Source organism: Scyliorhinus torazame, chromosome 18 (genome assembly GCF_047496885.1).
Source record: "Scyliorhinus torazame isolate Kashiwa2021f chromosome 18, sScyTor2.1, whole genome shotgun sequence".
Classification (NCBI taxonomy): domain Eukaryota; kingdom Metazoa; phylum Chordata; class Chondrichthyes; order Carcharhiniformes; family Scyliorhinidae; genus Scyliorhinus; species Scyliorhinus torazame.
This window is the reverse complement of record NC_092724.1, coordinates 70,224,610-70,237,822: the sequence shown is the minus strand read 5'-3', so window position 1 is coordinate 70,237,822 and position 13,213 is coordinate 70,224,610. Positions and strand designations below refer to the sequence as shown.

The following is a 13,213-nucleotide window of genomic DNA, read 5'->3' as shown; positions in this document are numbered from 1 at the left end:
TAGAGAGATACGGGATGCATTGGCAGTTGTCTTTCAAAATTCTATAGATTTTGGAAAGGTCCTGCAAACTGGAAAGTAACAAATGGAACCCCAATATTTAAAAAGGAAGAGCGTAAATGAAGAACTACCAGATCTGCTATTTTGATGTCAGTAATGGGGAGAATGTTAGAATCTATTATAAAAGATGTAATAACTGGAAACTTGGAAAAGAATGGTAATATTGGGCAGAGTCAACATGGATTTATGAAAGGCAAATCATGTTTGAAAAATTTGTTGGGAGTGTTTTTGAGGATGTTAAAGGATAACCAATGGATGTATATTTGGATTTTCAAAAGGGTTTAGAAAAAGTCCCACACAGGAGGTTAGTGAACAAAATTAGAGCGCTTGGCTCTAGTGGGATTAGTGGGAAATACTGGTATGGATTGGCTAACGGACAGAAAGCAGAGAGTAGGAATAAATGGATCATTCCCAGGATGCCAGACTGTTACTAGTGAGAACCCATAAGGATCTGAGCTGGCGCCACAGCTCTTTGCAATCTATGTAAATTATTTGAATGTTATAATAACCAGTTATAATATTTCCAAATTTGCTAATGACACCAAACTGGATGGGGATGTAAATTGTGAGGAGGGTGCAAAGAAACTTCTAGTGAAGTTGGACAGGCTAAGTGAATAGACTAGAACATGGCAGATGGAATATAATGTGAATAACTGAGGTTATTCACTTTAGCAGAAAACAGAAAGGCAGATTACTTCTTACATGGTGAGAGGTAGGGAAGTGCAGTTGTCGAAAGGGACCAGGAACGAAAGAGAAAATGCTGGAAAATCTCAGCAAGTCTGGCAGCATCTGTAGGGAGAGAAAAGAGCCAATGTTTCGAGTCCGATGACTCTTTGAGAAAGCTAACAGACAGAGAAAATAGGGACCAGGATTCCTTGTTCATGAGTTATTAAAAGATAGCATGCAGGTGCAGTAAGCAATTAAGAAGGCAAATGGTATGTTGACCTTCATTGTGAGGAGATTTGAGTACATGATAAGGATGTTTTGCTGCAATTATGTAGAGCCTTTTGAGACCTCACCTCGTGTATTATGCACAGTTTTGGTCTCCTTGGCTAAGGAATGATGTACGTTCCATACAGGGAACAAAATGGAACTTCACAATATTAATCACTGGGGTGGCATGTTGTCTTATGAGGAGAGATTGAAGAGACTAGGTCTGTATTCACTCAAACTTTGAAGAATGGAAGGTGCCCTCACGGAAACTTACAGAATTATTACAGAATGTGGCAGGCTGGATGTAGATGAGATGTTCCCCGGCTTGTGAGCCTAAAACCAGGGGACCATTCTCAGAATAAGGGACAGCTATTTAGAACTGAGATGTGGAGGAATTTCTTCACTCTGGGTGATGAATCTTTGGAATTCTCTACCCTAGAGGTTTTGGGAACTCAGTGATTGAGCTCGTTCAAGACAGAAATGAATTGTTATCTGGAGACTCGTGGCGGCACTGTAGCACAGTGGTTAGCATTGTTGCTTCACAGCACCAGGGACCTGGGTTCAATTCCCGGCTTGCGTCACTGTCTGTGCGGAGTCTGCACGTTCTCCCCGTGTCTGCGTGGGTTTCCTCCGGGTGCTTCGGTTTCCTCCCACAGTCCCAAGATGTGCAGGTTAGGTGGATTGGCCATGCTAAATTACCTAGTGTCCAAAAAGGTTAGGTGGGATTACTGCATTACGGGGATAGAGTGGAGGTACAGGCTTAAGTAGGGTGCTCTTTCCAAGGACCAGTGCAGATGTGATGGGCCGAATGGCCTCCTTCTGCACTGCAAGTTCTATGACATCAAAAGATATGGAGATAACACAAGAAAGTGAGGTTGATGATCAGTCATGATATAATTGAATGGCAGAGCAGACTCGATGGGCCGAATGGCCTACTGTTGTTCCTACATATACCCAACTACCCTCCTACTTTCCTGGAAAAGCAGGAGCCATTTTGTTTATTTGCAGACCGACCCTCACGAATTTCACCCTGTATCTGTCATGTTAGTTACGCAATACAATGCGTTGTTGAATCAATGGCTCATTGAGGCTGAACAAAATAAGTGGCCCATCGAATAAGCTTAATGCTTCCCATTACATTTTATTCTAGTTCACCGTAACTAGATTCATTACCTTATTGCATTTATAAAATCCCATTAGCATTTAAAATTCAATGTACTTTGACTCCACTTCAGGTCATCTGCTCATGGGAAAAGCAATAATCAAACCTACAGCCAAGGAGACTTCAGGAAGCGGGAGAATGATGACAAGAATGACAGGCACAGAGAAATGGATGAACGCAAATGCATATCTTCACATTCAAGTAAGGGAGGTTGAGAGAATCATGTGATGCCTGAGAGCATTGGATTAGTACATAACCATGTGGCCTGGCTTTGAATAACATACCAACCTTTGGAATATAAGGCCCCCTCTCCTAGTTGTAAGGGTCCCAAATGAACGAGTTTGGGAAATATTTTTCCCCACCAAAATAACCATGGAAAAGCTGCAAAGATGGTTCTGAGTTGGAAATGGAAATGCTGCAACAAGATATTTGAGGGTGTTTTCTTTGAGGTTGAGTTTAAAGTTAATTACTTGGGTAGATTAGGGGCTGAGTTCCTCTGTGTCTGGCATGGAAATGCTGCTCTCCAGCATTGATCTACCTCTCCTTAATGAGACCAGATACACCAATAAAAATCCAATTTGTAAGTTGTACTCATTTGACTTCGAGCAGGCAGTCCATGTTTTGGTATACTTGTATTCTAAATCTCAATTCAGATACCTCTGATTGGGTTGTAAACCCCAGTTAGACTTGCCATTGCCTATTGAATGTCGATGATATTTTGCCCGACTTTGCTGGAAGTGTGAAAAGAAATGGCATGATGCTGGCTGCAGGACATCTGAGATCCAATCCAATAGGAGGATTGTGAAATAACCAGCTCAAGAGAGATGGAATGTGAGTTAGAATGGTGAATTCAATGTGAAATTAGATACAGAGAGTGAAATAAAGAGAAAGAAATATTGGGTTACAGGAGGAAAAAAGTGATAAAGGCAGATTGCAATAAAATACAATACAATAAACATTCAGGCATCATGTGGTCCATCATGTGAATCCAGACAGAGTTGGCCGACAGCAACTACCTCGCTCTGCGCAAACTGCCAAAGTTCCTGTTTCCAGGATCAGGATATCCCTTTCACGGTGGAAGAGGACCCGAGGATGACAATGAAATATGAAAGCCAATAAACAAAAATTGAAATTTCATCCTACAGGCAGGGCTCCAGAACTCAGCAAGACTCCAGGTGATGCCAAATAAATGTGGGAATGCTGTAGGAGATGCAGCTAAATCCAGAATATTTGGCTCATCTGATTTGATATACTTGCAGTAGACATTTTGGTAGCGAACAATTGCAAGTAAAGGATATTTGCAAGTCCCTCGGGTATCACTAATTTACAGGTAATTCCTTCCAGTCTTTGATTTTCTGTTTTAACTGCAGATCTCAGTGTTACTAACAAAATTCTGCCTATCATTCGCTGTCTGGCAATTGCTGAAATAAAATCAAGACGTGTTGTCACAATGTATACATATCAAATACACAGCAGTGGGTCAGTTTCATCTCTCTTCAGGAACCCAAAGTTCAGAGAGGAAGAGGCCGGGGAGAGAAAGGAGCCGCAGCTCGGAGAGGCGGAGGAGGAGCCGCATCTCGGAGAGGCGGAGGAGGAGCCACAGCTCGGAGAGGCGGAGGAGGAGCCGCAGCTCGGAGAGGCAGAGGAGGAGCCGCAGTTCGGAGAGGCGGAGGAGGCGGAGTAGAGAAAGGAGTCTGAGCGTAGAGAGATGGAATAGTAAAGAGAGGATGAGGGTAGGTTCTTTGTTAGTGTGATTAATTATTGCAAGTAAACTTAAAAGGATTACAGATGGAATGTAATATTAGATTTATCCACATAATACTACTGTCATTACAGTTCTTGCAGACTGAAGCATGGGGTGCTCACATTAGGCTAATCCGAGAGGTTTAAATAATCTCAAAGTCCTGATGTGTGTATTGCTTCTAGTCAAAGTAATTAATTTCTAATCAAACAAAATCGGGGCAGCACGGTAGCCTTGTGGATAGCACAATTGCTTCACAGCTCCAGGGTCCCAGGTTCGATTCCGGCTTGGGTCACTGTCTGTGCGGAGTCTGCACATCCTCCCCGTGTGTGCGTGGGTTTCCTCCCACAGTCCAAAGATGTGCAGGTTAGGTGGATTGGCCATGATAAATTGCCCTTAGTGTCCAAAATTGCCCTTAGTGTTGGGTGGGGTTACTGGGTTATGGGGATAGGGTGGCGGTGTTGACCTTGGGTAGGGTGCTCTTTCCAAGAGCCGGTGCAGACTCGATGGGCCGAATGGCCTCCTTCTGCACTGTAAATTCTATGAAATCTATGACAAGGGTGGCACAGTAGTTAGCACTGGATTCACTTACAACCTTGAGTGACTGGAGTTTGCATGTTCTCCCCTGTCTTCGTGGGTTTCCTCTGAGTGCTCCGGTTTCCTCCCACAGTCCCAAGATGTGCAGGTTAGATAGAGTTGAAGATATAGGATGGGGAGTGGGCTTGGTAGGGTGCTCTTTTGGAGGATAGGTGCACTTTGCATTTCTGTATAATATTATTTGGTATCCAATTAAGGTTATTAAATTAAATTTTTAAACCCAATCCAAAAAAGAAATTGCATCTCATGGAATCAGTAACATTGTATGTGGGTTGATCCTGAATGGGCAAGATGGGGATATTTTCTTTTCATTGGGGGGAAAGTCTTGTAAAGGCTTTTGGGAGCTACTTGAAAAGTGGACCAACTTACTATAAACCCTACAAACATTATTGCTGAATTTTAATTCTGCTTCTGCTTTTTGAATTGTAAACTTTTGCATTGGCTTAGCACTCGGACCAATCCACAAATTGGTCCTTTCTTTAAAAACCAGGGTGTGAAGCTGTAGAATACCCACTTTTAAAATGCTTTCTAAATGTGTTTTTTTTCCTGAATTTACTATTTGGAATGTCTTGCTGCTCAAACTGAAACTGCTCACGGGTTCAGCGTGTAATAATTATCATCGTCTGCCCGTAGGTTCACAGAGCAACCAGTGAGATCTGCCCCCCACCCACCCCAACCTCATCCCATACAGCATTAGCTTCACCTTTTGTTAATCCTAATTTCTTGGTCCATCTTCCTCCTAAAAGACACATCATTCCCTGATTTTCGAATTGCTTTTTTTGAACTTCACGTTTGGTAAATTTCACACTGTGAATTGGTAGATAGTATGGGGAATCTTTTTTAAAAACAAAAGACCTGCATTTATATGGCACCTTTCATGTCCACTGAACGTTCCAAAATACTTCAGAACCAATTAAATACTTCTGTAATGTAGGAAACAAGGCAGCTAATTTGTGCACAACAAACACCCATGAGCATTAATGTAATAATGACCAGATAATCTGTTTTTTTACGTTGATTGAGGGATAAATATTGTCTTGAACACAGGATGTACCCCATCCTCCTCTTCTATTGTGACATGTAATCCTTTATATCCACCTGAGGGGGCAGACAGTCTAGTTTTATAACATCACATCCAAAAGGCATTATTCTCTTGTCTTCAGACAGTGATTGAAGAAGGTGAAAGGTTCTTGAGCTTCTGGTATTTCCTTAAACGCTCACTTCTGAAGCTAGACAGTGAATATTCACTGGGTATTCAACCATGGAGGGAACATCACAATGTTTGCCTGATTTGCACTGGACACTGCATAGGCTACAGGTCTCAGCAACATGCAGGCGTACTGCAGAATTAGCTATGTCTCTAGTCAAGTCATTCCAAGGTTAGCCAAATCACTGATATCTACCCAACAATGTACAAAGTTGCCTGTCCTTGCATCAAAAAACAGGACAATTTAAACCAGCTGAGTTGCTTCCCTTCAGCCGTAAAGTGATGGAAGAGGTTGCTGACCGTGACACCAAATGGCATTCCTTCACCAATAGCCTGTTCACTGATGCTCAGTTTTGTTTCCACCAGGGTCACTGGCTGTGAGACTCCATTGCAAATTAAGTACTGCATTTTCTACATTGCAATAGTGACTATACTTCAGAAGTGCTTAATTAGCTATAAAGTGCTTTAGGGCATGATGAGATGATAAATGTGCTATGGAAGTATTTGTTTTTTGTTCACGGTAGTTACTTTACGTGAACTTTATATGAAGGATGGTGCCATACCCAGTGGTACATTTGTAATGTCTCCTTTTGTAAGTTTGCAGATTTGTAATGATATTCCATGCGTATAAGAATTCGCTTTTCTTATAGGTTATGTTTCTATGATCCCTTGTTATATGCTTTTATTTAGAGTTTTAGCTAATCCGCTTGAGGTGGGAGGATGGGAAAGATCCATCATGTGCAGAATGAATGGCCTAACCACCTTCCGTGACTTTACAGTTTCATTGGCAACTAGTTTGGCACACAAATTCAGGCTTCTGGTTTTGAAAATTACCATCAATGTTCAATTATTTTCTTGCCTTGGAAAAGCAGACTCCAAGATCCAGGAGTCAACACACAAGATCTCCCAACAGAAATCGATCAAGAGATGTATTCACAGATAAAACTCATGAGTTGAAAGAACAACTATGGCATCTAGATCCCAAGGAAGCGTTATGGGCCGTTGAAAGACGCAGGTTAGTGCACTGAAGATCCATATTGCTTTTGAAACAGTGCAGTTTTGCACCAAAGATTTCTACAGAGAACAAAAAACTGACAATGTTGGAGATGTGAAACACTGAGCAAGTCAGACAGATACCGAGACTTAACGTTTCTATTGTATTGTTTTGTTGTGTAAAATATCTTCCGCGGATATTTAAAATCAAGGGGGTTACTCACTTTTCTTAACTTTGGGGCAGGGATGGATGTCTTTTATCATCTTGGCTATTTCATTTTGCTGCTTCTCTCCTTTCCTGACATCTACTAATTGTTTTGGTTCCTTGTTATGACCTAAATCATGCGGAACCTGTTACCTCACCAAAGTGGCTGCCATGATTTGAGCTTCTTCATTGAGCTTTGGTGTCCAATTGTACAACAGAGTATACACATCTAACATCTGTGGCCTTGTCTGCCTTTGCTCTATTTGTAGTATGATGTGGAGATGCTGGTGTTGGACTGGGGTGAGCACAGTAAGAAGTCTTACAACACCAGGTTAAAGTCCAACAGGTTTGTTTCAAACCACTAGCTTTCAGAGTACTGCTCCTTCCTCAAGTGAATGAAGAGATATGTTCCAGAAACATATATATAGACAAAGTCAAAGATGCAAGACAATGCTTTGAATGCGAGCATTTGCAGGTAATTAAGTCTTTACAGTTCCAGAGATAGGGGTAACCCCAGGTTAAAGAGGTGTGAATTGTCTCAAGCCAGGACAGTTGGTAGGATTTCACAGGCCAGATGGTGGGGGATGAATGTAATGCGGCATGAATCCAAGGTCCCGGTTGAGGCCGTACTCATGTGTGCGGAACTTGGGTATAAGTTTCTGCTCGGCAATTTTGCGTTGTCGCGCGTCCTGAAGGCCGCCTTGGGGAACGCTTACCCGGTGATCAGAGACTGAATGCCCTTGACTGCTGAAGTGTTCCCCTTCGTTGTCATGCGATGTCCGTTTATCCACTGTCGCACCGTCTGCATGGTCTCGCCAATGTACCACGCTTCGGGACATCCTTTCCTGCAGCGTATGAGGTAGACAATGTTGGCCGAGTCCCACGAGTATGTACCGCGTACCTGGTGGGTGGTGTTCTCACGTGTAATGGTGGTACCCGTGTCGATGATCTGGCACGTCTTGCAGAGATTGCCATGGCAGCGTTGTATGGTGTCGTGGTCGCTGTTCTGAAGGCTGGGTAGTTTGCTGCAAACAATGGTTTGTTTGAGATTGCGCGGTTGTTTGAAGGCAAGTAGTGGGGATGACCTTGGTAAGATGTTCGTCTTCATTGATGACGTGTTGAAGGCTGCGAAGAAGATGTTGTCGTTTCTCCGCTCCGGGGAAGTACTAGACGACGACGGGTACTTTGTCGGTTGTGTCCCGTGTTTGTCTTCTGAGGAGGTCAGTGCAGTTTTTTGCTGTGGCGCGTTGGAACTGTCGATTGATGAGTCGAGCGCCATATCCCGTTCGTACGAGGGCATCTTTCAGCATCTGTAGATGTCTGTTACGCTCCTCCTCGTCTGACCAGATCCTGGTGTTGTCGGTGTTGAGTACTGAGGCTGTTGCAGCAATGCCGTCGTCGTGGGGGATGCTGGTGTAGAGTGCCAAGACGTCCATTGTGACGAGGAATGTTCCTGGTTCAACTGTTCAATGGATGCTGAGTCTCTTTAGGAAGTCCGTCGTGTCACGACAGAAGCTGGGCGTTCCTTGTACGATGGGTTTCAAGATGCCCTCTATGTAGCCAGAGAAGTTCTCACACAGGGTCCCATTTCCTGCTACGATAAGCCGGCCTGGTGTGTTGGCCTTGTGTATTTTATTTATATTTATATATGTATGCATGTTTCTGGAACATACCTCTTCATTCACCTGAGGAAGGAGCAGTGCTCTGAAAACTAATGATTTGAAACAAACCTGTTGGACGTTAACCTGGTGTTGTAAGACTTCTTGCTATTTGTAGTAAGGATTGGTGTATGGTGATCAGAGAAGTTATTGTGCCTAATTTCTCTTTTCAGTTCAACTGCCTGAAATTGTTAATCTGCACAGACCAGATATCAAAATTTCCCAGTCTTGTGTGGCATAGAGCAGCGGATAATGTTCTTTGAAGTGGAAGTACTTTCTTTCGCTATTTGTCCCACCACCCACAATAACATAAGTTTAAACCACAGAGCCACTGATTGACGATGACCAACTGATATTTTGAGATCAAATTCTGTATTGCATCAAATTTTCTCATGAAGATTGTCAATCACTAGCCTTGAGCATTGTATAGTTATTGCAGTTTTAAGTGTCTTATTTTTAGGGTTTGTTGATGTTGATCCTTCAACCAATTTTAGTTTACGGTGAATGTGACTTGTGGTTGTGGAAACCTTGCATCTACATATCTAGTCATGAAGTGTTGAATTTGTGTTTTCCACTAGAGAACGTGAGATATGGGAAGAACAAGCCATAGAGTTACTGGAAAGGGATCTGGAGCGATTGCAGCTTGAGAGGATGTGTCTCGAAAGAGAGAGATTGGACGAATCAGTCCCGCAAAGGGAGAGATTATTATTAGAGGAGGTAAGGAGAAGGAATTGCAGATGGAAATCTGAAAATGCCCTTTTAATGTAATTCTTTGTTAATCTGTCTTTTCTGGATCTGTTAACTTCTCAGTCCCTTTCCTTTAAGTGTTAATTTCTGCACCTGGACTGTGATCTATGGCCACTGAGAAGATGTTTGTGCCAGACATGTTGTGGTGTCCCAATTCCACTTTTAATATGTTTTATCTTAATTGGCTGAGAGATTGGATAATTAACTCATCTGAATTGTGGTTTTTGGTGCTTTCTAGAGTTCGCACAAACTCTCAATTTTGTTTACTAATGTCAGAACAAAATGAGGGCACACACCATTAATTTGTCTTCCGCGTGTTTAAAAAAGACTAGACCTTCAAACTAGTTTTCTTTCAGTCAAGGGATGAATTTCCTAGTGTGTCAAATTAGCTGAGGGGACCCAGATTCGAACCCCAGGTGGTGAATTAAATAAAATCTAGAATTAAGTTGACAATGAAACCTTTAACAGTTGTGATTTAAAAACCCATCTGATTCACTAATGTCCTTTAGAGAAGAAAATCTGTCTTCCTTATCTGGTCTGACCTACAGGTGGTTCCACACCTACAGCAATATTGTTAACTCTTAAATGCCCTAGCATGACACTCAGTTGAATCAAAATTTTAAAAGGAATGCACCTGGATAGACTATTCGGCATCAACCTAGGCACCGGAAAAGACAGTGGCAAAGTGAGCTCTGTCGACCTTGCAAAGTCCAAAATTGGGAGAACTGTCTCAAAGACAAGCCAAGCAAGCCTGACATAGTCATACTCACGGAATCATTCCTTCCAGCTAATGTCCCAGTCACCACCGTGACCATCCCTGCATAAGTCTCCTCCCACCAGCAGGACAGACCCAGCAAAAGTGGCAGCACCATGATATATGGTCGGGATTGAGTTGCCCTGGGAATCCTCAACATCAAATCCGGATCCCATGAAATCTCATGACATCCGGTTAAATATCACAGAATCATACAGTGCAGAAGAGGCCGTTCGGCTCATCGAGTCTGCACTGACACATGAAAAACACCTGACCTGCCCAACTAATCTGACTTGCCAGCACTTGGCCTTGAATATTCTGATGTGCCAAGTGCTCATCCAGGTACTTTTTAAAGGATGTGAGGCAACCCGCCTCTACCACCCTCCCAGGCAGTGCATTCCAGACCTTCTGGGTAAAATGTTTTTTCCTCCAATCTCTCCCAAACCTCCTGCCCCTCATCTTGAACTTGTATCCCCTCGTGACTGACCCTTCAATTAAGGGGAACACCTGCTCCCTATCCACCCTGTCCATGCCCCTCATAATCTTATACACCTCAATCAGGTTGCCCCTCAGTCTTTTCTGCTCCAGTAACAGCCCAAGCCTATCCAACCTCATAACTTAACTTAAATATTCCCTCCCAGGCAACATCCTGGGGAATCATCTCTGCAGCCCCTCCAGTGCAATCATATCCTTCCTATCATGTGGCGACCAGAATTGCACAGACTACTCCAGCTGTGGCCTCACCAAAGTTCTATACAACTCCAACATGACCTCCCTGCTCCTGTAATCTGGGCAAGGAAATCTTCGGCTGATTACCATGCACTCCCATCACCTCACCTCTCTGAGCTCAATGTGGAACAACATTTGGAGGAAACATTCAGGGTGGCATGGGCGCAGAATGTACTCTGGATGGGGGAGGGCTTTAATGGCCATCACCAAGAGTGGCTTGGTAGCACCACTACAGGCCAAGCTGACCGAGTCCTAAAGGATATCGCTGCGAGACTGGTTCTGTGACAGGTGATAAAGGAACGAACTAGAGGAAATAACATACTTGACATCATCCTTTCCAACCTGGCAGCCGCAGATGCATCTGTCCATGACTATATTGGTCGGCGTGACCATCGCACAGTCATTGTGAAGACCATGTCCCGTCTTCACATTGGAAATACCCTCCATTGTGTTGTGTGGCACTACCACTGGGCCCAGTAGGATAGATTCCGAACAGATTTAGCAACTCAAGACTGGGCAACCATGAGGCACTGAGTCAGCAGTAGCATATCCCTGCTCTACCATTACCATCAAGCCAGGGGATCAACCCTGGCTCCATGTAAGGTGCAGGAGGGGATGCCAGGAACAGCACCACGCATAAAATGAGCTGTTGACCTGGTGAAGTTACAACACAGGACTACTTGCATGCTAATCAGTATAAGCAGCAAGTGATAGACAGAGCTAAGCGATTCCACAAGCATGGAATCAGTTTGAAGCTCTCCATTCCTGCCATATCTAGACTGAATGGGAGTGGACAATTAAACAACTCACTGGAGGAGGCGGCTCCACAAATATCCCCAACCTCAATAATGGGGTAGCCCAGCATATCTGTGCAAAGATAAGGCTAAAACATGAAATGAAATGAAATGAAAATCGCTTATTGTCACAAGTAGGCTTCAATGAAGTTACTGTGAAAAGCCCCTAGTAGCCACATTCCGGCGCCTGTTCGGGGAGGCTGTTCCGGGAATTGAACCATGCTGTTGGTCTGCTTTCAAAGCCAGCGATTTAGCCCTGTGCTAAACAGCCAATCTTCAGCCAGAGTGCAGATTAAACATCTACAACAATCCTCAGCCAGAGTGCAAATTGGATTCAATGATCTCCAATATCACATGCCAGTCATCAGCCAATTCCATTCACTCTACATGATATCAAGTAAAGACTGAAGGCACTGGATACTGTAACGGCTATGGACCCTGACAATATGGAGGCAATAAAGACTTGTGCTCCAGAACTTGCCGTGTCTCTAGCCAAGTACAGTTCCAGTACAGTTACAACACTGGCATCTACCTGGCAAAGTGGAAAATTGTCCAGCTATGTCCTGTACATAAGAAACAGGATAAATCCAATGAGGTCAATTCGCGCACCATCGGTCTTTACAATCATCAGTAAAGTGGTGGATGGATCACCAACAGTGTAATCAAGCGGCACTTAATCAGCAATAATTTGCTCACTGATGCTCAGTTAGTTTGCGTTCCACCAGGTCACTTAGCTCCTGACCTCATTGGATCAGACATGAAAAAAGCTGAACTCCAGATGTGAGGTCAGGTGTGACTGCCCTTGATATCAAGGCAGCACTTGACCACATGTGGCATCAAGGAGCCCTAGCAAAACTGGAGTCAATGGGAATCGGAGAAAACTCCACCAGTTAGAGTCATAACTAACACCAAGGAAAGATGGCTATGGTTGTTGGAGGTCAATTATCTGAACACCATTTGCAACTCCTCAGATCCTGAAGGAGTCCATATCCAAATGGAGCAAGACCTGGGCAATATCCAGGCTTGGGCTGACAAGTGGCAAATAACATGCATGCCACACAAGTGCCAGGCAGTGACCATCTTCAACAAGAGAGAATCTATAACTTTCATCCCTTGACATTCAATGGCACGCCCAATGCTGAATACCCTACTATTAACATCAAGGGGAGTTGCCATTGACCAGAAACTGAACTGGACTAGCCATATAAGTACTATGGCTGCAAAAGCTGGTTAAAGGCTAGGGATCCTGAGGCTGTTAACTCACCTCCTGACACCCCAAAGCCTGTCCACCATCTGCAAGGCACGAGTCTGAAGTGTGATGGAATACTCCCCACTTGCCTGGATGAGAACAGCTCCAACAGCACACAAGAAACTTGACATCATTGTTATGGGCCACGATTTAGAGAACCCCAGAGTGTATCATGGAGTTCTCCTGACCCACAACTTTTAATAGATTGTGGTATGAGGAGCACACGGTCCACTCTACAGGTGTGGTACAGCAGAAATGGAAAAGTATTTTTTACAGCAAAACAATGTTTATCCTATGAACTCAAGTTAACCTTTTTAAAACATAGTGAACATCTTGGCAACCATTAATTCAAATACAACCCCCAACGACTACAACACTAAGTAATCC

At 43.5% G+C, this 13,213-nt stretch overlaps 1 protein-coding gene across 3 annotated transcripts in view; it reads left to right on the top strand.

Moving 5' to 3' along the window:
• The window catches only part of LOC140395289 (uncharacterized), a 117,218-nt gene that overhangs the window by 55,932 nt on the left and 48,073 nt on the right, over positions 1-13,213 (top strand). For 2 of the 3 annotated variants that reach the window (XM_072482867.1, XM_072482863.1), the window contains exons 7-10: positions 2,226-2,353; positions 3,653-3,885; positions 6,567-6,712; positions 9,132-9,270. In XM_072482867.1, the coding sequence (XP_072338968.1) occupies positions 2,226-2,353; positions 3,653-3,885; positions 6,567-6,712; positions 9,132-9,270 (646 nt within the window). The remainder of the gene's footprint in view (positions 1-2,225; positions 2,354-3,652; positions 3,886-6,566; positions 6,713-9,131; positions 9,271-13,213) is intronic. The other variant, XM_072482864.1, reaches the window with a different exon arrangement.